The sequence below is a fragment of the Ursus maritimus genome, unplaced genomic scaffold (genome assembly GCF_017311325.1).
Source record: "Ursus maritimus isolate PB19 unplaced genomic scaffold, ASM1731132v1 scaffold_1, whole genome shotgun sequence".
Lineage (NCBI taxonomy): Eukaryota > Metazoa > Chordata > Mammalia > Carnivora > Ursidae > Ursus > Ursus maritimus.
The window spans coordinates 93,984,197-94,010,473 of NW_024423343.1; the positions used below are offsets into that span (position 1 = coordinate 93,984,197).

Consider the following 26,277-nt stretch of genomic DNA (forward strand, 5'->3'; position numbering starts at 1 on the left):
TGAGTCATGCAGTTTACCATGAAATATTTTCCTGTCCTCTATTTTGTTTGTCATGGAAAACAATAACTTATTTGCTTAGTTTTAAAATAATGATCCTTAGGGGCACCTGGGTGGCTCAGTCGTTAAGCGTCTGCCTTCAGCTCAGGGCATGATCCCGGCGTTCTGGGATTGAGCCCCGCATCGGGTTCCTCTGCTGGGAGCCTGCTTCTTCCTCTCCCACTCCCCCTGCCTGTGTTCTCTCTCTTGCTGGCTGTCTCTCTCTCTGTCAAATAAATAAAATCTTAAAAAAAAAAAAATAAATAATGACCCTTAATTCACCTCTAAACTCTATCCGCCAGTTTTATAACTGTCTTCTCAGGATATTCAGATGCATAGGGTTTTATAATCAATTTAATATTCCAGAGCATGCGTTACATCCCAGTATGAACCTGTTTCCTTCTGCACCTGGTACAGAGTTATGTTCCTTCACCATTATTGTGGGGATTCCTGTTGCCTCTCAGTTAAATCCCTCTTCCCTCTGTCCCATATCTTTCTCTTTCTTTATTTTGGTGGAGATCATTTCCCATTGGGGTTCCTGATAAAAAGGGCACGTGAGGGATGAAATTTCAAGACCTTGCATGTCTGAAAATGTATTCATTTTATCTTCATACTTGTCTGATAATTTGGGTATTGAATTCTAGATTGTAAATCATTTTTTCCCCCAGCATTTTGAAGCCTTAGCTTAGTTGCTTCCTGTTACAAATTGAAGTAAAAAACTGTTCTGATTTCTAAACCTTGTATAGGACCTGCTTTTTTTCTTTCCAGATACTTGTAGATTGTCACTTTGTTCCCCTAACATTCTGATGTGCTCTCTGTTTTCTCTTCTAGTTGTATTTTTTCTTTTTGTTCCACTCTTTAGGTGATTTCTTAAGTTTTACCTTCTGAACCTTCTATTGAGTTTATTTTCTGTTAATGTACCTAATTTTCAAGGGCTTCCCCCTCATCTGCTCTTGAATATTCCTTTTTTTATGCTGCTCTGTTCTTGTTTCATGATTGCATATCTTCTGGCTCTCTGAGGATGTTGGTCTAGGTTTTTTGAAGTGTTGTTCTTTCTGCATAGTCTCTTTCTTCCAGGTTGCTTTTCTCTTTGTTTTGATTCCTGTATTTTTCATGCTAGAGATTTTTGGGGGCCACTCATTTAAGAAGGGGACACTAAAAACCTGATTGGAAATCAGAGCTTTGTGGGTAGGGCTTGTTGACTGTGGCCTTTTCTTTGGAGGAATGCCCTATATGTGTTTCCTTAGATCATTTCGGATAGTCCGATTCCTAAGAAGATAGCTGCCTGGAGGGTAGAGGTTGGCAGCCGAATGGGGAAGAGGGGAAGAGGGTCGTCGGCATTTGTGTGTCAACAATAGGCTGCGTACCTTCACTTAAAAGCCTCCGACTTTCATTCCTTTCAGCCATGTATAAGAGTCCGGGGCTCTCTAATTTATTCCCTTTAGAGAATGGATAAGCCACCTTTCTCCTTGAATGAGGAGGAGGCATTTCATAGACTTCTTTGGTTGGGATCTGTGACTTTAATTGCTTTTCACAGAGACTTTCAGCCAGTGTTCTTTCCTGTCCTTCTTCTACCTCACTTTCAGTGCTAACAGGTACAGCCGGTTCTTGGGGGGGGGGGGAGGATAGAAAACAGCCTTATTCTTGGCTTTCCCTACTGATGACTTACTAAGTGTTTTGGAGGGAGTGCATGGTCTTGTCCATCTGCTTTCCAGATTCCAGTTTGCCAAATTTTCTTGCTGTTTCTTCTTGTTCTGTTCTCTCCATACATTTGGGATTATTCCTTTTTTAAAAAAAATCTTTATTGGTGCTTTCAGTAGAGAGAACAAGTTGGGATATGTGTGCTCAGTTCACCATGTTTTTCCAGAATAGACCTTTTTTTCCTTTTTTTCTTTTTTTGTATCATATGAACTGTGTCACTTCCCAAGTGAATTTTAAGATTCTGTCTTCTGTAGTTCTAGATATTTCTGTGTCAGAGTTCCTCTGTCATTTGAAAGATTCACTCTGTTTTTTGTTTTGGCTAGATGAAAGTGTAGGTATCTAAACTTGGACACTGAAGATACCCTGTATGAAAGAGTAGGGATATTTATTTTTTGAATTGCTAAATTCATCACAAATGCTTGAAAGGAGTATTTTTAGAAGGAATGGGCTTGGCACTCTTTTTTTTTTTTTAAGGAAATTTAAATTTTTTTGACGAAGCCATTTGAACTGCTTTGTGTACTTGGGTGTATTCTTTATAAATTTTTCAGAAGAGAGAAAAGAAACTCCTCCCTTGATAGTCACTTGTAGTAGTATTAAGACCTGACTAGAGAGCATTTAGAGGCAAGACTACTCCTTTTGTTGAAAATGAAAACAAAAGGCCTAAATATTCTTAGTGGGGACCCTAGGTTGAACATAGTCAAGTATTGAGTAACCTACAACAATTTATTGTTAATTCTTACTCTTTTCCTTCATTTATTTACTAAGTAGCCATTGTTTGCTGCTTTACTACATATTCTACTCCTTTTCACCTGGGATTCTATATAGCACAGTACTCCCTCAGCTTTTTGTGAAGATGTATTCAAATCAGACTTAATTTCTTTCTAAATCAGAATATCTGTGGATCGATTCAGAGTATGTGAGTATTTAAAGGTTGTATAAATTCTTTCTTTTGTATGTTCTTGATTAAAAATTGCTACGAGAAGGACATAGCACAGGAATGAGTGACCCCGTTCCTGCCTTTTACTTGCTCATGTTGTAGCAGATAAACTGTTTCAAAGGTTAAGGAAAGAATTATGGGAGGTTAATCTCTTGAGCACACGCATTCCTCTGTATGTGTGTGTGTGCGCGCGTGCATGTGTGTTTGTGTGTGTGTGTGTTGTTTAGGTAAATATTGAAGAAGTATGGTTAACAAAGACAGTTTAGAGAATTTGTAAGTTCTATATTGATAAGTTGATAAGATACTATATTAAGATATATAGACCATATATTTTCTATCAAATTGTTAATGTTCTTTGTCCACATTTTAGGGATTAAATCTCGTGACGGGGTCTCAGGTTGAAGTATCATGGGATCATAAAAGCATGTTTTGAGAATTTAAGTTTCCTTGGAAATTTCATAGTCTGAAACCTAGAGAGTTTCTACAAATCACAAAATAAAATTTTCAGGATTCTAATTCTGTTGCTAATTATAGTTAATTGTGGACTGAGCCATTCCTTGCCTGTGAACTAAGCTTGTCTATAAATGGCATATAGAGCCAATCAAATTGAGTTATATTTTCCCATTTTCCCACAGAAATACAATATGGACTACTTCTGACAGGTAGAACAAATAGTCTGTAGGTTGGGTTTTCAAGGTTCGGTATGAGCCACATTTCTATACTCACTCTTAGGTATTCATTATCCCTAGGAATTCTGTATCCCTGTTAAGGTTTCTTATGTGTGCTCTTCAACATGCTTCAAAAAGATAGATGTTGGCCGCCATTTTTTTTTTCTCTTACTATGATAATAGAAGTCAGTGGAATCGTTGTTGGGGATATTTTACTTTATCTAAATTAAAATATATCATTATGCTTCATCACTTAAGTAACATTATCTCTTTTCATTGTATGCCCAGACTCTTAATGACTTCAAACTGATCTTTAAAACTGGAAAAAATTGGCACATCCCTAATAGTTACCAGTCAAGTTACAGAATCAGTTTAACAAACAAAGGAATGTTGTCTCTCCCATTAGACAGCCTAATGGGAAAAATGAGAGGCCAAGAGAGGTGGTTGGCAACCCATTTTCTAGACAGTTACTTTAAATTTTGTTCATTTGAATAAAATAGACTTGCTATTTCGACAAAATAAAGCTAAATTTTGACCTTTTATTTTTACCTAGGAAAAATTCCATGTAGCATTTCCTTTCCAATTTTAAAGAGTAATAGATGGCCACTTACATATATTTTTGAAAATTAGGTCTTTGTTTCAGAATACAAGTTTAATTCTGAGATCTAATATTTTATTTATGTATATAAATTTATATACATATATGTATATATATAAATATTTATAGTTCCTCTCAGGAAATATACAGTATGATTTTGGAGGGTCATTGGCATGCATATAAAAATAAATGATGGGGAAGAAAGGGAGCCTTCCTTAATCTTATTTCTCCTTGTATAAGGCCTGTTGTATATAAAATTTTTTTAAAAATTTATTTTTTTTAACCTCATTCTATTTCCATAATAATTGAAGCTGTCAAACTGCTTTCCATCTCAAACCTACCTTATCCAGTCTGTTAAAAAATTTTGAAAAGTTTTGTGTAATACATGTACCTTCCATTCCAAATAAATACATACTAGTATTTTAATATTTATCATATTGAGATCTTATTTTAAGAAATAAAATATTACAAGGGGTATCTTAACTTCCTCAGACCTTTTCCTTTGTCTATTTGGTTTCCATCCTTTCTTTTCCCTCCTGAGGGGAGTTGCTGTCATAAATTTAGTGTATATCCAGCTTATATTTTAAACTCTATATGTATTTACAGAAACATATTTTTAAAGGATTTACATAAATGGAATCACTCAAGTTTTTTTGAAGTTAGCTTTTTTAAAAAATGAGTTTTGCTTTTGAGTGTCAGCTATTTGGAAATAGTTTAACTATGGTATGTCATTATGTGAGTATACAGTTTATTCTCGTTATTCACAGTAGATAATCTATATAAAGTTGCTATGGACGCCAAATTAGCGAATACTGAACCATTGCTCGTAGGGGGAAACAGGGTTAGGTTCTTTGAGCCTTAGGTTACAGCACTTGTCAGGAACATAGAACCTTGTTTTATTTGTGTTTCTGTTTAAAGACACACTATTTAATATATATCGTTGATTTATTAGCACTGATCCCACGGCCAGCAACAGCACTGTGACTCATGTCTGAGTGAACCTTATCTAAAACTGTATTTTCTCCGTGACACATATCACAGCCTTAAGCTTAGGAACAGTAGATAGCATTTTGGCACTACTATGGTTGGGGACCTATTTATTCATTCATTCATTCATTCATTCATTCATCCATCCATTCTTATTTATTTATTTATTTATTTATTTATTTATTTATTTTTATATTTATTTATTTGATTTTAAGATCTTTTATTTATTTGAGAGGGAGAGAGACAGATTAAGTAAGAGCATAGGAGCAGAGGGGTAGGGAGAAGCAGACTCCCCACCAAGCAGGGAGCTCGATGATTCAGGGCTCTATCCCAGGATGCTAGGATCATGACCTGAACTGAAGGCAGATGCCCAACCTCCTGAGTCACCTGGGCGCCCTGGGGACCCTTTTAAATAGCAAAATCACCCACAAAATGTGGAAACTGTGGCACTAAATAAATCATGAAAAGGACACTTATATATACATACATACATATATATATATACACACACACACTTATATATATATACTTATATATATATACTTACATATATACTTATATATACTTATAGTATAAAAGCTGAAATGAGAAGACTGAACATTTCCTTGTTTGACCTCAACTACGAATGTGTCGGTCAACTCAGATTTTCAGAGCTCGGCTCGTGTGCATGTCTACAGATTTTTACCAGCTCATGGTATATGTGTGGTTTTACATTTTTGCTATTCTGATGGTTATGAAATGGTATATATCATCATTACTGTAATTTGATTTCTTCTGAAATCTCTGATTTCAGTGTCTTTAATTTTGAATTAGAGACCAGAATTTATGTTTGTAAAAAGTTTTTGTTTTTGGAAACTTTCTTAATTTTTTATTGTGATATTTAAGTTAGTAATGATCTAATCTCTGTCATATGTCCACCTTTACTTACTTTTCAGTTTGCTAATCCAGACTTTACTCAACCTATCTCAGAAGTTGTAGATGAAGTAATTCAGAATTGCCCTATTGATGTCAGACGTCCTCTCTACAAGGTCAGTATTTACAGCAAAATTGTTCAGGGTCATACTTTTAAAAAACTTTATTTTTCTGTCCATTGTTGAATATTAAATTAAAAACCCTCTCTTCAAAAGCCTATGATAGGATTTTAGTACTGTTTCTTATGTCTTTAAAATTTTTCTCTTTCTAAGTAAAAGTCATACTTACTTATTTATTTTTCTCCACTAATATAGAATATTGTCCTCTCTGGAGGTTCAACCATGTTCAGGGACTTTGGACGTCGCTTGCAAAGAGATTTGAAAAGAACTGTAGATGCCAGGCTGAAATTAAGTGAGGAATTGAGTGGTGGCAGATTGAAGGTTGGTTTTCTCAGTTATTGGTGGGAGGTTTGAGGGTGCCTTGATTATTGCAGTGGGGATGGGAAATGTCTGTCAACTTTTGCTTTTATTTAGGAAAATAAGAGGATTTTTATCAGGCTTTCTAATGGAAAGTAGTTAATCATATTGAGATCTTATTTTAAGAAAATATTACCGAAAGAGTACCTTACCTTCCTCAGACCTTTTCCTTTCTCTGTTTGGTTTCCATCCTTTCTTTTTCCTCCAGAGGGTAGCTGCTGTCATGAATTTAGTGTATATCCAGTTCATGTTTTTATCTGTGCATGTATTCACAAAAACATATATATATATATATATATATATTTTTTTAAAGATTTTATTTATTTATTCGACAGAGACAGAGACAGCCAGCGAGAGAGGGAACACAAGCAGGGGGAGTGGGAGAGGAAGAAGCAGGCTCATAGCAGAGGAGCCTGACGTGGGGCTCGATCCCATAACGCCGGGATCACGCCCTGAGCCGAAGGCAGACGCTTAACCGCTGTGCTACCCAGGCGCCCCCAAAAACATATATTTTTAAAGGATTTACATATATGGAATCATTCAAGAATGTCATGTCTATGATATTCTTGGTCATTTGATTCCTCTAGGATATTATCAACATTTCTGGAAGATATTCTTAGTCTGTGTGAGTGACATTTTTTTATACGTCTCTCACAGATAACATAGAGAATTCCTCGCATACTCTAGGGATAATATTCCGTAAGGATCCACACAATTTAAAATAGCAGTACAAGAAAGATGAGTTGAGAGGGAAGCTGATGTTGTGGGGTCAAGCCTGCTTGCACAGACTCACTGTAGCCTCCCCCATAGTAGCCTCATAGTGTGAAATCAAGTGTGGTTTAGCAGAAGTAACTTTTCTTTTACATGTCCTGGACTTCAGGTTTGCTGTCAGAATCAAAATTAATTTTAAATTCTCAGATATCTGCTTTCTATATTTATGAGACAGTTTTTCAGTAAATGTCATGTTTCATCCTTTTTCAGTGTAGAATATTGAGGCAAAACATTGATTTAGAGGATACATTTCTAAATAAAAACATTTTATTCAACTTGAAAAATTATCAAGAATTAGGGTTTCATCTGAGACTGCTAGTCATTCAAAATTACTTAAAAGTAAAATACAATCCTCTAGGGTTTGCCGCTTGTTTAGAAATCGCATGACAGCTGACTGTTTTCAGCCCCTAAATTTTGATTATCTTAAACTTATCCCTTGGAGTGCAGTAAAAAAATATGTTTAGGTAGTTGTTTCGTTTGTAATGGACTCATTATAGATACGTGAAATGAAACAAATGCTGTTTTTGAGTGTAGTAGTTTAGTAAAGTAAAAATTTAATATTTTTAGGCTTCTTGTGCATTTCAAATAAGAAATGAATTTTTTTTCCTGCAATGATATCAGCACTGTACTGACATTAATGATACAGGAGAGAGAAATCCAGTTTACTGGAGGACTCTGCCTCCCTTTTTTATTTTACTTGATATTTTTATGGATCTTCATAACATTTTTATATATCTGTATCTAAATCTGGCTTTGTTCCCTTTCAATCTGTATTTTTAATGGCAACTAAATAACTTTCTTAACAAAAATAAGCCATTTTTTATGACATGTAAATATTTTTAAACTTTTTCTTTTGAAATAATTTCGTACTTACAGAAAAGGTACAAAACCTAATAGAAGGAATTCCTATATATAGTTCAGCTAGATTCTCCAAATGTTAGCATTTTATATTTGCTTTATCGATATCTGTAAAGATATGTACATATACAAATATACACATATACCTATACATGCAAATATTTTTTTCTGAACTATTTGAGAATGAGTTGAAAATATAATATCCCATCACCCCTAAATACTTTAGTGCGTATGTCCCGAAACAGGACATTACAATTGTCAAAAATCACAAAATTAGCCTTGATACAATAAAAAAAACCTAGTTAATAGACCTGATTCAGGTTTCACCACTTCTGCCATTATTGTCCTTAAAAGGGGGAAAAAAACGTATTTTTTTCTGGTCTAGAATCCAATTTAGGACCACATGTTTGAATTAGTTTTTTTGTACCTTCGATCTGGAGTAAGTACTCAAGTCTTCTTTTCTCTTTCGTTCTTTCCTTTCTTTTCTTTCTTTCTTTCTTTTAAAGAGTTTATTCATTTTAGAGCGAGAGAGCAAGTGCTCTTGAATGGAGAGGGCTAGTGGGGGAGGGAGAGGGAGAAAGAATCTGAAGCAGACTCCATACTGAGCGCAGAGTCCCACACAAGGCTCAATTCCACGACTGCAAGATCATGACCTTAGCTGAAAACCGGAGTTGGGCACTCAACTGACAGAACCACCCTGGTGCCCCTTTTTTGTCTTTCTTATTTAACCATAGTTAAATAAGTCAAAAACCGTGGTGTTTGAAGAATACAGGCCATTTATTTTACAGAATGTTTCTCAATTTGTGATTGGTATTTCCTCTTGGTCAGTTAGGTTCAGATTACGTACTTTTGTCAGTAATACCACAGGAATAGTGTTGTTTCTTTTCTTAGTGCATTATATCACTAGACACATTGTATACTTTATCCCAGATGTTAATTTTGATCAGTTGGTTAAAGTTGTGTCTGCTGGGTTTCTAAACTAATAATAACTAAAAATAGTTATTATTTTTTCTTTATGTGTGATAAGAATCCTATGGGAAGGTATTTTCAGACTGTGCAGCTATCCTGTTTCTTATCAAACTTTCAGCCACTGGTTTTAACATCCATTTTTCTTTCCTAAAATAGTTACCACTGCATAGTAGTTGCCAACTGGTATTTTGCAAATTCCATCATTCCTTCTATGGTTTTTAGTTTCATTTTACTGTAAGAAGACGAGTTTTCCCTTCTTCACTCACTCATTCATTCATTCAGTCATACCTCTATAAAAACCTGATTTCTCATATTATTCTTCAGGCTGTATTATCATTGTGATAAAATATCAACGTATCATTAATACTATTAATATCTTTAATTTTGATGTTCAGATTTTCTCAGATTTGGCCATTGCGAGCCATTAAAGGTGGCTTTTTGTCCTTTTGATGTGGCCCTAGTATTCTTTAGGCTCTTTGCTACTCTTTGACACAGCAAAATAATTCAGGTTCATCTTGTACTTTCTGTTCTCCGGTATTAGAATCAGCCTTTTTTTCTTTTTTTTTCCCCTGAGACACCCTTGTTCCTTTTAGTGGAAAATGCTATTAAGGAACTGAATTTTGGACACTGGGTATATTCATTGTTATTGAAGGTCACTACCTCAGGCCTTCTTGGGAGTCAGAACTAGGATGTGTTTGTGTGCATGCACATACAAACTCATCTGCATCCAGTTTTATATTTATATAAATTAAAAACTCTTAATTCATAGTGATACTGTTAGTTCCAGAATACCAGAAGTTCATTGTAGCCTTCCACTTTTCCATATTTTTAATGCTCTTGTCTGACAGTGAGAAACTTGACTTATCTACATTTATGTTTTTGCTCAAACTGGAATACGTATTATAGTGGTTTCAGAACTGTTAATCCATACCAGTGAGAAATATAGTAACTGGAGTTCAAAAGAATTTTTTAGAAAGATTTATTTATTTGAGAAGGAGGCTGAGGGAGGGGCAGAGGGAGAGTCCTAAGCAGAGTCTACGCTGAGCATGGAGGCCAAGGCGGGGCTAGATTTCTTGACCCTTAGATTATGACCTGAGCTGAAACCAAGAGTCAGAGGCTTAACCCACTGTGCCACTCAGGCCCCCCTCCTTAGTTTTTATCTTAAGAGGGCATAGTCATAAGTGTGTGGTTATTGTTTTGTTTTGTTTCAATAAAATTAGCTTAATTTGTTTCTCTGTTTTGCTTTATGTGCATCCTGCCTCTTCTAAAGTTTTATTTACATGTTTTTGAGTATGTGAAACATTACATTTGTGTATTTAAAGTTAAAATGATACAGAAATTATTTGAATTTACTGTTGAACTCCTCTTACTATGTCATTTTTAGCCAAAACCTATTGATGTACAAGTCATTACACACCACATGCAGCGATATGCAGTTTGGTTTGGAGGATCGATGCTGGCTTCCACGGTGAGATAAAGCTTACATTTAAAATTTGATTTTTTTTCAGATAGAAGAATTCGCCAGTCCTTATACAATATAGACTAACAAGGGAAATTTCTTTAAATTTATCTGCAATATATCTGTGTATTGCATGAGAAAGTTTTTAAAAATTGGATACGTATATATGTACATAGTATTTTAAGAAGTAGAAGTATTATTTGGATTTTATTTTTTGGTTATTAGACAGTTTTTCAGAGTGAACATTTAGAGTTTTTATTTTTTTTATTTTTTTATTTTTATTTTATTTTTTAAAGATTTTATTTATTTATTCGACAGAGGTAGAGACAGCCAGCGAGAGAGGGAACACAGCAGGGGGAGTGGGAGAGGAAGAAGCAGGCTCATAGCTGAAGAGCCTGATGTGGGGCTCGATCCCAGAACGCCGGGATCACACCCTGAGCCGAAGGCAGGCGCTTAACCGCTGTGCCACCCAGGCGCCCCTAGAGTTTTTAAATTCATCTGTAGGGAAAGTTCTTTTAATCTTGTGATGATATAGATATCAGAAGGTCATTGTTTTTTCTGTGCGAATATTTAAAAACAAAGATTACTGCATGGAAGTGTGATGTTCAAAACTTAGTAAAGGGAATTATTCTAAGGGCCTGCTCCCCAAACCAAAACATCTTAAGAGCCTCTTTAAAAGATAATTTAACATCATTAGCCTGTTAAATATCAGTGCTTTAACCTGTAGTACGCAGAGTATTAAATAAAATGAAGAAGCTTTTATCTGAATTATTGAAAACTATACAGACTTGGATTTTTAAAACCATTTAAAAATAAGAGGTAAAAATTACTTTCTTAATTCTTAATTTTAGTTATCTTCCATTTGTGCCATATAACCTAATGAGTTGGTAAGTTTGCCCTTTAAAGAAGTTAACAGAGAGAGCCTCTGTCTGTACCAGACCTTGAGTGAGGAAAGCAAGTTAATCTAGAAGTTTTTGTATATGACCAAGAGGAGTTTTTATTTTATTTTAAAAATTTTATTTATTTTAGAGAGCAAGAAAGAGAGTGAGCAGTGGGGGTGGGGGAGCAGAGGGAGAGAGAAAATCTAAAGCAGACTCCTCGCAGGGCTGAGCAGGGACCCCAGCGCGGGCTTGATCCCATGACCCTGAGGTCATTGACCTGAACCTAAAGAGTTGGACACATAACTGACTGGACCAGTGAGGTGCCCCTTATTTATATTTTAGATCAATGCTGCTTTTTTAGAGTATTGGTTTATTGTACAATGTGGGGAAGTCTCATCAGAATAGTCTGGGCTTTTGAGAATCAGTCTTCTAGTCCTCAGAATTTCAGAATCATGCTGAGGTAGGGGGATGTATGTTAGGACATGTGGTAAGTGCTACTTTTCATTTCTGATGAAGATTATAGCTGATTTTAAGTCACGGTTTGTAGAATTTTTAAGCTTTATTCAAATACCAAGATGGACTAATAATAAACATTTAAGATTTAACAAATCTATTTTAAAGCGTATTGAGAGGTGGTACATTTTTTACCTTTGTAAAAATACATGTCTTTATTTTCAGCCTGAGTTCTACCAAGTATGCCACACCAAAAAGGATTATGAAGAAATTGGACCTAGCATTTGTCGTCACAATCCAGTGTTTGGAGTCATGTCGTAAAATTGATTTCATAATTATTGGGGTTAGGGAGGTGGGGAAGAAATAATCTTTCTGATTACCTGTTTTGTCTGGATGGCTGGTTTTGAGGTTTTAAACCTGACTTGAAGTAAGAAGACCAAACAATTATACGGGAATATTTTAATAAGTATATCAACATGCGAATGTAGAGGAAAGCCAAAATGATTAAGTGTTTTTCTTTAGACTGAATATTTGAATCTTATGTGTAACGAAAAGAAGTGGGTTTCAGTTCTCTTTGTGCCCTGATATTTTGTATATTATTGAATTATCCAAGATTTGATGGGATTTATCGGTATGTAGATAGCTCTATAATGCTTGAGTTGTACACTTCTAAGTGTGCAATGTAAGAGCTTGTTTATATTTCATACTTTTTATACTTTGAGGAAAAAAGTCAAAGAAAAACTAGTATTTGAGGAAAAACAAGTGACCAAGTAAAGGATAAATTAAAAAAAAAAAAAAAAGCCTCATGAGACTTGGCGTACGTACACACTCATGGGATTCCAGTTATTACAAATGGCTTCCACCGCCTTGTACCCCCCAGTGGTTTTCTTTGCAAGTGCTTTTGGAACTAAGAAGCTAGTATCTTGGATTAACTGATGCCCGCTAGTGCTTTCTGATTACTCAAATCCTGTTTCTTGCTTTAAAGGAAAAGTAAAGACAAGACTGTTGGACCAGTACTGCAGTTCTGTAGTGTCATTTCTTATTAAAAATAAATAATTTGATTACCAAAATTGGTATATTTAAAGCCTAACACCATTCTAATAAAGGCACAAATTTCTTTTTAATACTTGTTTCAAGCTCTTTAATCTCTTTATAAGTTAACTAATCTATTTTCTTCAGACCTCTGCAATAGTTCTTTAAAATCACAACAGTTAGCAAGCTGACTTTTTTATGTGCTCTAAACAAATAATTGTGAACTTTTAATATGTTGAGTGCTTTCATTTTGATAACTGGATCTCCATTTGATATTTTCATTTGTATAACTCATTTGCAGTCTGAAAATTTTTTTAGTGCCAGTCCCTGACATATCATGGAAAGTTAATTTTCTTTGCATTTTAAAATATCTGGATCATGAAGAAAAAGTGATGAAAATAAATTAAAACTGAATTACCTTTCCTAATGTTTTTTTTTTTTTAGAAGCAGTGTCATTCTATTTTGTGTTTATGTATTTTATATGATTTCTATTTCTACTGGAATAGTGGGATTCATTGAAATCTCTATAATGTGTGTGGTAGAAAATATCTTGTGAACTTGAAGTTTAATCAGTTATTTATAGAAGAATAAAAATGAAGTTTTTTTAGGCTTTTTAGAACTTCAGCATTAATGCCAGTGAATATTTGAACTTCATTACCCATGAAAATGCACATAGAATTAGTATATTTCTGTCTAAAAGTTAAAGAACAATTAAAGGGTCTTTGTTGTTCGTATTTAATATCAAAATAGAATTGAGGAGTAAACTTTAGATTTTATTTAGAATGAAGCAGGATACTTAAAATTATATTAATCATTTCTGTGAAGCTTTGAGTATGGGAGTAAAGAACAAAGTGTACGTCCTCTGGTAGTTGTAGTATCAGAATCAAAGTTGTTTTTTGTTTTTTGTTTTTTCCTCGAAAATGTAGTTCATGAACATGTAAAAACAAAAACAAAAAACTGTTCAAACAGTACCAAAGAGTAGATAGTGAAAGTAGGTTTCTTTTTCACCCTAGCTTATTTTCTCATTACAGTTAGAAATGTCTTTGTGTCCTTGTAATTATCTGTGCATATTGAAAGAAGTATAGCTCCCTTACTTTAACATGAATTGGAGTTTGCTACATATACTGTTCTCCATTCTGCTTTTTCAAAGATCTTTTGATACAGAACTAAATGGACAAGCATTAAAGATTTCATTCTCCTGTTCCAATAAAGTATTATTAGCATTGCCTTAAATATGTCTTTTCCACCTAGTATTATTGAATAATAAATGAGTAAGCTCAAGAGACATGTTTACAGAGCCACCACAGATTACAATCTTATGAATACTTATATAAAGATGTTAACTGTTTGATATAAAAATGTGAAGGTCAAAAATTTTCCTTTAAACTTACACGTGTTTAGGGAAATAAGAAGGCTCAAACCTTTCCTGTATATTTCTTGATAGCCCTTTTCCTCTGCGTTTATAGGACTGAGCTATAATAGGGTAAAAACAGTGCTCTTATTTCTTTGCATCTTTCCTATCACTGTGTATCATTTTTCAACTTACAGCACCTTTGGTTGTATATGTGTAGATGCTGGCCAAGATGAATTCAAATCTGTAACACTGATTCCATGTCAGGCTACATGAGCATGGTACACTGGAAAAACACCAAACTGAGACCAGTGATTGAAATTTTTATTCTGGTTCTACAATTTGATAAAAATCCTTTAACTTTAATTTTTTGTTGTTTTTATTGTTAAAACATGGAAGATATATTTGTATAATCTTAGACAAATTCTTTGAACTTACTGGACCTTAATTCAATTTACATAGGTGGTGGTATTATCTGGATTAACAATGCAGCTTTGATTTGTGAGAATTGATTCCTTTGTGATAGTAAAGGTGTTTTCTGATGTCTCCATTTTAATAGGCAGGGCTTTGATCAGTTGGGAAATATTAACGGACAGAAATAAAGTAGATGATGGTTCTCTAACTTGCCTACTCTTCAGTAAGCCGGTTTTCACAACTTAATCTTTACCCTTTAGTAAATGGCATATACTGCAGTTGATCACCTTCTTCTGGTCTACCTTCCTTTTTGATAAAAGATACAGCAGTTACCTGTTCAGGTCCACCAATATAATTTTTTTTGTTTGCTTTCAAAGCTACTGTTCTGAACAAGTTGAAATAACTGTTCTTGCAGTTATTTGTAGAAATATCTTCAGAAATAATAATACGAAGTATTGGGATAATAGGCTATTATATTCTTTAATTTCTACAGAGAAGTCCTAGAGAATATATCTACAGAAATAGAAACTTTCTTCATTCAGATGACCGTAAGGGTGGTACCAGGTTACTTTGTAACATTGTTGATGAAATTATGTATAGGGTCAAAAAGGGTACTTGTGCTGTTGTAAAGAGTGTTGTTGTTCCTCTAAATACCAGACTAATCAGTCTGTAATAATGTCCAGTGTATTTCTGCTTTTCTTACCAGCTCAGCTTTGACTCCTGTGACCCTCTACTCCCTTATCTTGTTCATATCGCCATGCATGAGTACCTCCACTAGCCTTCTGCAGTTTCTGTAGCTGTTAGCACCTAGATTCCCAACTTAGGTTTATGTCATTAAATATATTACCTAAAGTACACGGAAACCAACATATGTACCAACTCTCAGAGTGAAACCTCTTAACTCTGCCCTGAAATTTATTTCAGTGTAATAGCATGTGGCCTATACACTTGGCCATGGGCAGAGTTGTCAGCGAGAAGTTATGGGGAACTTTCACAACAAATCCTAAAAATAAGTACTTTGTTTTTGTAATTAGGTCCATATCACATCTAAGCTGACCTTGAGAATTTTTAGATGCTGGAGGGTCTGGAGACTTGAGTAAAAAAGGTTTCTGCTACTCTCTGTTGATGACTCCTCAATACTCTTCATTCCTCTTCCGTAGTATTTGTTTATCAGCATACCAACACTTTCGTCATAATGTGCTTGGTCTTAATAGAATCTTAACAAAAATAAATTAATACCTGTGGTTGTCTCTGGTACTCTCTCTGTCATAACCCAGTTTAATTGATGCACTTGAAACTTGGGAGTTGAATTAAATAACACCTATTTGATTTCAGAATTGTATTAATCTTGCCCCAGTGAATGCCACAGCAGTAAAAAAGGGTACAAAAATAGAAATGAATGATTTAGCAAAACTGGCAACTGAAGCCCAAAACTGAGAAAACTAAAAATTAGAAGAAAATTATTCTTGTTATTTTGATTTAACGAATGATTGATCTTGTTTTTCAGCATTCCATCACTTTTAGTGACTTTTATACATAAGGTGCTAAATCAGAATGGTTTCACATTTATTCAAACACTACAGCTCACTTACACTACCCGTGTACTGCATCAGGTTTTGGGCCTCCAATCCCAGAGGCATTTCTTGCTATATACTGTGTTTCAGGCACTGTGTCTGATAATGAATAAAACTTCCTGTCCTGAGCTCAGAGGCTTGTGTAGTGGTAAACACAGAGATGAGTGGTATTTCAGAGATGTTTTAATAAGCCTAGGATATTTCTTGATGGTGGTCATGGTGGTTGTTTTGAGGGGAAAAAACTCAGCTAAGTACAGTAAAAGTTAAAATGTGTAGTTATGGTTTAAAATTAGTCTTTTATGTGTCCCTGACATTCTTACTTAATGAGAAATGTTACATCCAACAATAGTTGAAAGTAATTACATAGTAGGATCAGTCTTATTCATTTGCTATTTCTAGTGCCTTACGTATTACCTGGCACATGGTAGTGGTTCAGTAAATATGTTTGATAGATGAATGGATGAGTGAATAAAATCCATCTTTCATTTTGAAATTCAAACTTTGAATTACTTGTGTATACAGTTTTTGGTCCTTTAAAAAATACCCGTATTTATCAAGAAAGTAAAACTGTGAATTACTATACTCTTCTGTTCCTCTAGTTTTTATCTTAAATAAAACAGTGATATTCTATATAAAACAGTAGAAGATTATTAAGTGATCATAAATTTTCTGAAATGGGTCTTCAGTAGTTCTTTAACTTAGGTTCTGGTAATTTTTAAATCTTTGTAATATAGTAATATAAATGTGCACTCTAAATCTGAGCATAGTATAGTGCTAACTTTCATGCTTTGAAATGTTTGGTACCATTCAACATCAACAGTAGAAACCCTGCTAATTTCTAGCTTTGCTTTTGTTGATCAGCTTTGATTCTCTCTTATCCAAATCCCATTTTGAGATAATTAAGAGATGATGACTTAAATCAAAACTTTCTCCATTTTCTTTTCTTTTTTCTTTTCTTTCTTAGAGAGAGCATGATTAGGGGGAGGGGCAGAAGGAGAGGGAGAAACAGGTTCCCCACTGAGCAGGGAACCTGATGCAGGGCTCAATCCCAGGATCCCGAGATCATGACCTGAGCTGAAGGCAGACGCTTAACCAACTGAGCCACCCAGGCGCCCCCAAATTTCCTCCATCTTCAATGAATGAGAATCATTGGTATGGTAGATTGTTCCTCTTTCTTGGAGGCTTATTAGAAAATTGATATTGGAATTGAGAGTATGTCCTTTCTCTTACTGGGAGTACACAGTATCTTTTGAAACAAGAATTGACTGTTCAGAGGGTTGTGCAATAAGAAAACATGAGACTTGTGTTTTGGTGCAGTAATGCTTAGTTGGGATCTCTTGTCCCTTTTTGAGATGACCAGAGTACCACACACGCAAACAGCTGATATCAGTAATGTGGAATTTTCAGAGTTTGGTCTAGTCCTAATCACATTTTACAGATGAGGGAACACACTGATATTGTAAGTGACTTGGCAAAGGCCATGTAAGTAGTTAGGGGCAGAATAGGACTTGTTGGTAATGATTCTTATAATGTTTTATTTGGTTTATTAAATATTTTTCTCAAAATTTACTTGGCAGTGACCCATTTAGTTGGGAGAGCTGATATTATTGTGCTAGATGCTGCTGATGAGAGGGAGGTATCAAATGACCTTAAATATTTCTACCAAATCATGCATGATGCACATAGCTAGCAGGCTGAAGTGCTGAGCTAATAACAAGAGCGTGAAACTCAGCAAGTCTGTTGGAGGCTGAATTGGATGTTGTGAGGAAATGATTTCTTTAAAAAAAAGAAAGAAAAAAAGAGACCCTTCTGTGTACAGAACAACCATTGAAACATTGAACTGTTGTGATCTAGGCCAAAGTTCAAGTAGCTCAGGACCAGGTTGCCTAGGGTTAGTTCTATGCTAAAGTAGTAAGAGCAACTGGCTAAACCAATCCACGCTATCACCCAAGGTTCAGTTCAATACATGTAAAACAAACCACTCATGGAGTTCTACATCACATGTCACAAAACAGTAATTGTTTTTGAACTGTTTCCAGAAAAGAACCTTCATTTATACTACATATATTAATAGGAAAATGTGGGACATTAAGTTGATGGTTGCCTGATATCTGCATGATGAATTAAAGGCAATAATCATCTCCATGTACCTTAAGAGTAAGGGAAGGAAATCTGTCCACATTTTGGCCATGTCTCTTCAAATTAGCTAAATTTATGTACCTCTTAGCAGATTTCCTACTGAAAGTTAAACTTGCCAGTGACATAACTGGATTTTTATGAATTAGAAAGTACCTGAACTGGTTTTAAAGACTGGGAAAGCATTTTTTAGGCTACAGATAAAAGTGAACTTTGTCATAATGTTATGAAATACAATTCTTGGCATGTGGCAAGTGCTCAAATATTTGTTGAATAAAGTTCTGGAGTAAAAACCACATGTGAAAATGGTGTTTCTGGTCCTATCACTGTTTTGATATAGTAATTATGCATACTTACGATACAGGCAGGGTGATAATCTATTTTTAAAATAGATCACATGTGTGGGGCACCTGGGTGACTTGGTTGAGCGTCCGACTCTTGGTTTCGGCTTGGTTTATGATCTCGAGGTGGTGGGATTGAGCCCACATCAGGCTCCACACTGGGCAGAGGAGCCTGCATGGGATTCTTTCTCCCTCTCTGGGGGAAAAATATGTTTGGCATAAATTACAATTCTGTTTACATATCCATTTATAGCTGTCTTTTAAAAATTCATCCCTTTCAAGATAGTCCATTGAAAAAGTGGTTCAACCCTTATATGAATGTATGTTTTAATAAACTCAAGATAAGGGTCTGCTAACTCACATTCAGATTACATTTGAATTGTATGTCTGTGGATTGAGCTGCCTCTAACATATCTGTAAAGAAATAGGTTTATTTGATGTGAGCAGTACTAAATTTGTCTACCTATTTCTTTTTCTTCACCTTTATAAAATGGAAAGTTGCAGCTTTATGGACATGATTCTTTAGGGCACTTGAAGCATGAACATTTTAAGTAACTTTTTTTTCCCCCAAGGAGAAGGAAGTGACTTCTTAAACTCCCAAGTAGAAGAATTTTCATTCAGGCATTAGCATTCTAGTAGTAGTCTTGAAATTGAAGGAACTACTTGTCTTTGACCTCTTTCACAAAGAAGACAATTTTTTCAGAGACATTTAGCAAGAGAAGAAAGGAGAGGCAGATGTGGCTTTTGAGTTTTGAATCTTTCAGTCCATCCACTAGATGTCTCTCTTTTCTCCCCTCATCTGTAAATGACTCTATTTCAATTAAATTTGCTGCTGTCAAAAGCAAGGTGGGTCTGAGTTATGGAAATAACACATTTCATGTTCCCATTTAAAGTATGCCATTTTCAGCAACATACCCATGATTTCAGTAAAAACAAAGATGTTCCTTAGGCTGTGACAGTAATTCAGTGGAATTTATTTATTCAGCAGTATCAATTTGGAACCTTTGTATGCTAAACACTTTTCAAGGTGTGTGGGGATATAATAGGCAAAACAGACATGTTTTTGCCTCCTGAAACTTTAAAAGAATGTTCAAGCCACAGCAAAATACATTAAAACTTCAGTATGAGAACCATCATGTATATTTTCGTGTTAAGGAAAGCCAGAAAAGGTAAGGGATTGGTTAACATTTTAAGGTTTTTTTCATGCTTAAAAGTTCAGTTTTTAATAGTACTTCCTAGTGTTCTTCATGTAGGTTTCTTTAAGGTTAGACTTTGTACATTTTCTCTTTAGTGATACGGATCATTGAAAAGATGCAAAGTTGGATTGCAGAGTCAACAAAGAAATGGAAGACAGATTTCCTTCCCTTACTCTTAAGGTACATGGAGATGATTATTGCCTTTAATTCATCATGCAGATATCAGGCAACCATCAACTTAATGTCCCACATTTTCCTATTAATATATGTAGTATAAATGAAGGTTCTTTTCTGGAAACAGTTCAAAAACAATTACTGTTTTGTGACATGTGATGTAGAACTCCATGAGTGGTTTGTTTTACATGTATTGAACTGAACCTTGGGTGATAGCGTGGATTGGTTTAGCCAGTTGCTCTTACTACTTTAGCATAGAACTAACCCTAGGCAACCTGGTCCTGAGCTACTTGAACTTTGGCATGGGAGAGGATTGTGGTTTTGGTTTTTGGTTTCAGAATATATTAACTCAGGATAGTCCCTCCTCTAGTCCATATCCTAATAATTTATTGGTTAGTGATTTCCCATAGAAAATCTATACTTTTTTTTCCCTAACTGGTGAACATCTTAACAATTGTAACAAAAACTGAGAATTTGTGGTGTTCTGAGACCCAATAATTATGTCCTCTGGGTTGTTCTGTTCTTGGCTAAATAATGCCCCATTTCCCAGAAGCTTTCCTACTCAGGCCCCCTATGGTCTCAAAAGTGAACAACATAACAATAGCAGAAGGAAGGGAATAAAGGTTAAGAGGATGTGGGGCATTTTAGCCTAAGTAGTAAATAAAGTGAGGTTATACTTTATCAAACAAGCATTTTTCTCTTCTCTGTGCTATTATGTTCTTCTGGAGCATCCTCATAAACCTCAGAATGAACTCAGCACAAGCCAAAGCTAACTCTTAAAAGAATCTCCCCTACCCCTGTCCCAGGGCTATTTTGAATTTGGAGGGGATGGTGGTTGAGATTGAGATCAAAGCTCCCTGAAGTTAAATACAAATGTTTTGAAAAACGGAATAAATGTCCCATGTATTGTTTTGACATGCATAAGTATTTTAGGTAGTCTTGAGTTACTTTGCAGTGAGGGAACTTTCAGATTACACCAGGCAGGAGACCCCTGACTCTAAGACACAGCTGTAGTAATACACACGTCATGTTGCTCCTTATCTCAAAAGGGGGCTCCACATGTTGAATGAAAACAAAGCAATCTTTTTTAGGGAGAGGCATTGCTGACATTTGTCATCACTGCTGCCTCTGAACGTGTGTCTTATGTGCCCTGAGATGAATGCCCATTCTCCCAGACATGGCTGATCATCAAGACGTGGAAGAACGCTTGGTAAGGAATGTTCTTTAAGAATGGTTTTCATTTAGTAGTCTCAATGTTGACATGAACTCTGGCTCACAATTTGGTGCAAAGCAGAACTGCTTTATGAAATGGGAATTCTGGCATTCACTAAATCCTTTTAAGTTTACCCTAGAATTATTAAATGCATAGAAAGATTCTAGTGTCATTTCTTTAGGTCTTGTGAACAACAGCTTTTTGTACTCGTTTTCACCCACCAGGCCAATTTATAAACAACTTGAAGTATGTTAACATTTCATGATGAGAGGAAGTGGAAAGTGTTCCTATGACACAAAAGCCCTTTACTTAAGGGGTACTGTGGGGTTGAGAACAGTTCTCCCAACTCCAAATGATTTCATTATGTTCTCTATAATGGGTGTGATTGTTTAATGATGACATATTTGAACTGAGATGATTGAACAGACATTACTTGAACAAATAAAAACTTGACAGGCTATGCCTTTTTAAGCAATTATGTATGCCTCGGGCAGGATCAGATAGAAAAGGCTGATTACTGTCACCATTCATAAAAAAGAGCAAAATCTGAATGACGCAGATTTGAAAGTATACTGTTCATGTAGCATAAGGCTAATCCATGTGCCTAGCTGCTTATTTCTTTTGCAAGTTCCCTTTGTCGGTGCAACTTTGCTGAATGGATTCCTGTTGAAATTCTGTTAAATGTTTCTTCCAGCTTAGGAAGAATGGCCTGCCTTCAGTTTTGCAAGTGGACAGTCTTTCTGTTATTAGAAGAGCTTCCTAGCCTGCCACTTGATGTCACCTAATCTTAGTTTTGCTTGGGCCTGATGTGCAGTCATTGATGAAGTTGAAATATTGCTATTTCTTGATAATCAGATTAAATCCAGAAAATATTTTTGAGCACCCACCACATCGGGGACAACTGCTAGACCTTGGTGGGGACACAGTACTTTGTATTTGTAGTCTAGCTTGGAGACAGCTCTGAACATTACTAACCAAAATGCAGGGCGATGTGTGTTTTGAGTTGTCATGGAGGTGAGAAAGTAAAAATTAGCTCAGACTAAGAAAATATAAATCTGCCTTGCCCTGCATCAGACACAGATAAAGCCAGCTGCAGTTAACAGGAAAAAATATTTTCCCCAAGGATATGCTGCAGCCGTAACCTGTCACAACAACTCCCTTCCAGTATGTACTGCTTTCTCACTCAGAGGAACTTTGTTCTCTAAAATCAGACTATCAGAACTTTTTAAATTTGAAATGACATCAGTAAGAATGAAACATACCATATTTACGTAATTTACTTTGATCCAGAGAAGTTGCCTCGGTTTCCAAAGAAGGTGCAGAGCTTCAGATAAGGGGTTTTGGGACACAGCACTCCACATCTAAACTTTAGTTTCCAAGGATATGGGCCCCTCGGTCCACTTTGCAGTCCAGATCTGATGTCCAGCCCTCTACATTCAGCCTTGCTTTGCTCTGAGCCAATCGTCATACTAATTTATTTTTTTGTTTATGCTCTACCCCAGATCTTGTAATTTCCACCTTTCCTCCATGTGCTGTGTCCTTCATAGTAATGGGTCAATAAATTTGACTTTGTCAGACTATTGATTTGCTCCTGAGGTCTTAGGCTGATGGGCTAGGACAGAAGTGCTTTCAAAGTGCAAAGCACAATAGGATCCAGAAACCGATTTTAACTGAGTGTTCAGGAACACTTAAAGAAGGCAGTTGCACTAATGATTTATTAGGTGTCACTGTTTAACAGTTTATTTGGTATTACAGATTCGAGACCACATAAACTTCTTTTTGACATATCCATTTTTTGATTTTTTTTCATTTTGACAGTTCTCAATCTAGTATTAAATATATGTGTATGTGTAATGTATTTACGTAAGATGTACATTACATATAGTCCCATGTTGCATTTTTTTTTCACTTTTATGATTTTATATATAGATACTTTACTTCCACAAAAGTAGCATCTCTTCTTGGAGGGTGGAGTCTGGCTGCTTAAATATCACCTGTTTTTTTTTTTTTTCCCCAATGTCTTGGCTGGTGGTGTGCATACAGTAGATGTTCAATAAATACTTTCCACAAAATCAAGGAAGCTTTGTGTCTTAGCTATTTCTCTGATACTTTCCCTAAGTTTGAAACCAGCAGATTGTGGTATCTTCTTCACAATTCCACCTCTACCTTATAACGTACAAATTACCCTTAGGCAATGAGGCGCTGAGCAATTGAAGCTTTTTATAGCTCCATTTGTCTGCAGTCACCTAAATGTCAATGGATAGATGTGTTTGTCATAATGTGCGGTAAGTGTAAGTAAGCCCCCTGTGAGCAGTATCATTAGAGATAAAATAGATGCACAGGAACTCAAAGAGGTGATCAGCTGTCAGATTCCACTCTAAGGAAATAACAGAATGTCATTTGCAGTTGAAAATGTGCATAACTAAATGCACAATTCCTCACCTCAACCTGATTTGTTTTTCAAACCTTTGCGTATTTACTTTTGTTCATCCACCACTTCAGTTGAAGAAGAGTGAACTAAACCATCAATTAAAAATGGCTCAGGAAAACCACTGAAGACATTAATAGATTTGAATATAGCAGCATTGAGAGCACAGTCTGAATTTACTCAAGTGCCTTCACCCTGGGCCTTGCCCTTTGTGTAGGGGACTGGAGGAGAAATGGAAATCTCTGTCTCAGAGCCTGGAAAGGGGGCTGTGTCATTGATCTACCGATACTGATATCTGTCTGTCTGCTGTGCCCTTCTCAGTGGAGAGGCTCTGTCCTCAGGGTGTCTCCTCCTGTGGTTGATAGATGATGTTGCTGTTTCAGGCTTCACATCCAGGCATAATCAAATCCAGCAGCAGAAGAGACCTCTCTTCCTGGGCGGTCATTTTTAAGAGGGGAATTTCCTGCAAGCTTCTGAGAAGAGCTCTTCTTATGTCTCAGTGATCGGAATTGCCGCGTTATGTCTGTCCTAAGTGGGATGGATTTCAGTGACTGGCTTGGTGGGAGACCCAGTGGAGAAATGTGACTTAACTGAAATCTGGCCTTTTGGAAGGAGGGTGTGGGGCCTGCGTGCTTGGTGGTTAGATACGTGTCCAACTGTGTCTGCTGCACTCAGCAGAGCAGAGCAGCACAGGAATTCAAATCCAGTCTGTCGCCTCCCAACGCCCGGATTTGTCTCACTCCCCAAGCTCACATGTGGATGAGGGTTTCCTGCGTGTGGCTCTTATGAAAAACATGACTGGAACAAATCCCAATTTTTGAGAGATTTGCACTTGTAATTATATTTGGGTTACATAAGTATTAAAATGTGTGCACTTTCTCTGAACATTAGCCAAGTGGTGTGCGTAGCAACTGTGGTCTTGAGTGTGACCCCCCTAGCAACACGACAGCAGCATTTAAAACAGTTTCTCTGACTGGTGTGAGTGTTTTACAGTGTCCCTCTTGCTCTCTCCTTACTGAGAAGTGCTGGCTACTGACTTTGGGAAGTTAGATTAAGGAGGCCCTTGAATTTCAGGCTAAGGGATATAGACTTTTTTTTTTTTCTCCTGCTCCAAGATAGAGTCATTGAAGATTTTAGTTAGAGGAAAACATGACCCTGACTGCGATTTAGGGAATCTAATCTGTCAGAGGGGATAAGAAGAATTGAGAGAAATATTAGAGGTTTTTACATTTGCAGGAAGTCTTAACTCTCAGTCCACCAAGTCTGGTGTGCCAGAAATGCCCATTTCTTTATTTTCTTCATGTTTAGTTTTCAGATTCATTCTGCTGGGCTGATAAGAAATTCAGTATCAGCCACTCTTTGGCACTCCTGCCTTCCCAAGAAGGCTCTGAAATCTGGAAAGATTACTACATACCCGGTAGGACTGGGAAGGACCCCTGACCTTTGTTCCATCATGGTCACACCAACATCCACGAAGGCCCGTGGCCTTCTATGGCGTAGAGTGTGCGAAGCATTGTGAATTCTGGGACTCTTGTAGCCCAAGGTCCAGGTTCCCTAAAGACATGAGACGGCAGTCTCCTCTGAGTGGTGTTTCCTTCTTGGGGTGCTACCATCAGTACCGCTCCCATCACTGTCCCCCAATCTCTGACCTCTTTTTAAACTTCAAATTCAGTGAAATTTGTAGACCTTCTGTGTAGAGTTGGAAGCATTTGGATAAATGGAATACCCATATAACATCCCATTGAAGGTATAGGACATATCTCACTCCAGGAAGTTCCCTCATGCCCCCTTACCCTGAGCTTGCTACTGTTCTGAGTTCTATCCCCATACATCAGTGTACCTGTTGTAGAATTTCATATATATAGAATCCTACTCCAGCTTCTTTCCCTCAACATTTTATCTCTGAGACTCACCATATTGTATATGACAATAGTCATTCCTTTTTGTTGCCTAGTATTTCGTTGTGGAATAGTATTTCACTTCTTTTTTTTTTTTTTTTAAGTCTTCTTTCTTCCTCTTTCCATAAAAGCGTCTCCTCCTTCCCCTTGTTGCTCTCAAAGGCATTAAGTATGTTTTCTCCAATAAAAGCCATAAAGGACTTTACTAGAGGCAAGGATACACAACGTATTTGGCATCTTTGTGGGATAGAGAAGGAAAGGCAACATGAAAACACACAAATTGGTATCTCAACAGATTAGCCTGGCCCACAGTTATCCCGGGAAGAGGCGATGAGGGCCTGAGTTAGAGTGGAACATGGAAACAGGGTAGAGAAAGCTGGTGCAGGGGCGACACCCATGGAGGTTGGTACCTCATCAGGCCTGGAAGGACAAGGCTGAGCAGTTTAGCCTGGGTGGTGACCAACACGATCATATTGGGAGTAAGGATGGATGTTGGTGCCAATAGCAGAACTAGAAGTAGACCAGGTCTAGGATGGAAAGTGATCAGTTAATTTGGTAACCATTGATTTTGGGGGGGGTATGGAAGGTAGCACTGGAAATACCACTGGGTAGGTGAAAGTAGAGATCTCCAGCTCAATAGCACCTTCAGAACTGAGGGTGAGGTCAAGAGTTATACACAAAGAAGTGAATGTTGAAGTCTTGAAAAAGGAAAGTTAAAGGAGATAAATAGTCAAGGACAGAGCTTCGAAGAATGCCATGCAGAGGGCTCAAGAAGTAAGAGGAGTCAAAGGAGAAAGGAGGAGTGGCAACAGTA

General features: G+C 36.3%; 1 protein-coding gene across 1 annotated transcript in view; it reads left to right on the plus strand.

Moving 5' to 3' along the window:
- Positions 1-12,830, plus strand: part of ACTR3 (actin related protein 3) — a 61,544-nt gene extending 48,714 nt beyond the window's left edge. Inside the window, exons 9-12 of the mRNA XM_040645607.1 lie at positions 5,863-5,955; positions 6,154-6,279; positions 10,298-10,381; positions 11,932-12,830. Of these exons, the coding sequence (XP_040501541.1) occupies positions 5,863-5,955; positions 6,154-6,279; positions 10,298-10,381; positions 11,932-12,027 (399 nt within the window). The 3' untranslated portion in view covers positions 12,028-12,830. The remainder of the gene's footprint in view (positions 1-5,862; positions 5,956-6,153; positions 6,280-10,297; positions 10,382-11,931) is intronic.
- The last annotated feature ends 13,447 nt before the right edge of the window (positions 12,831-26,277 follow it).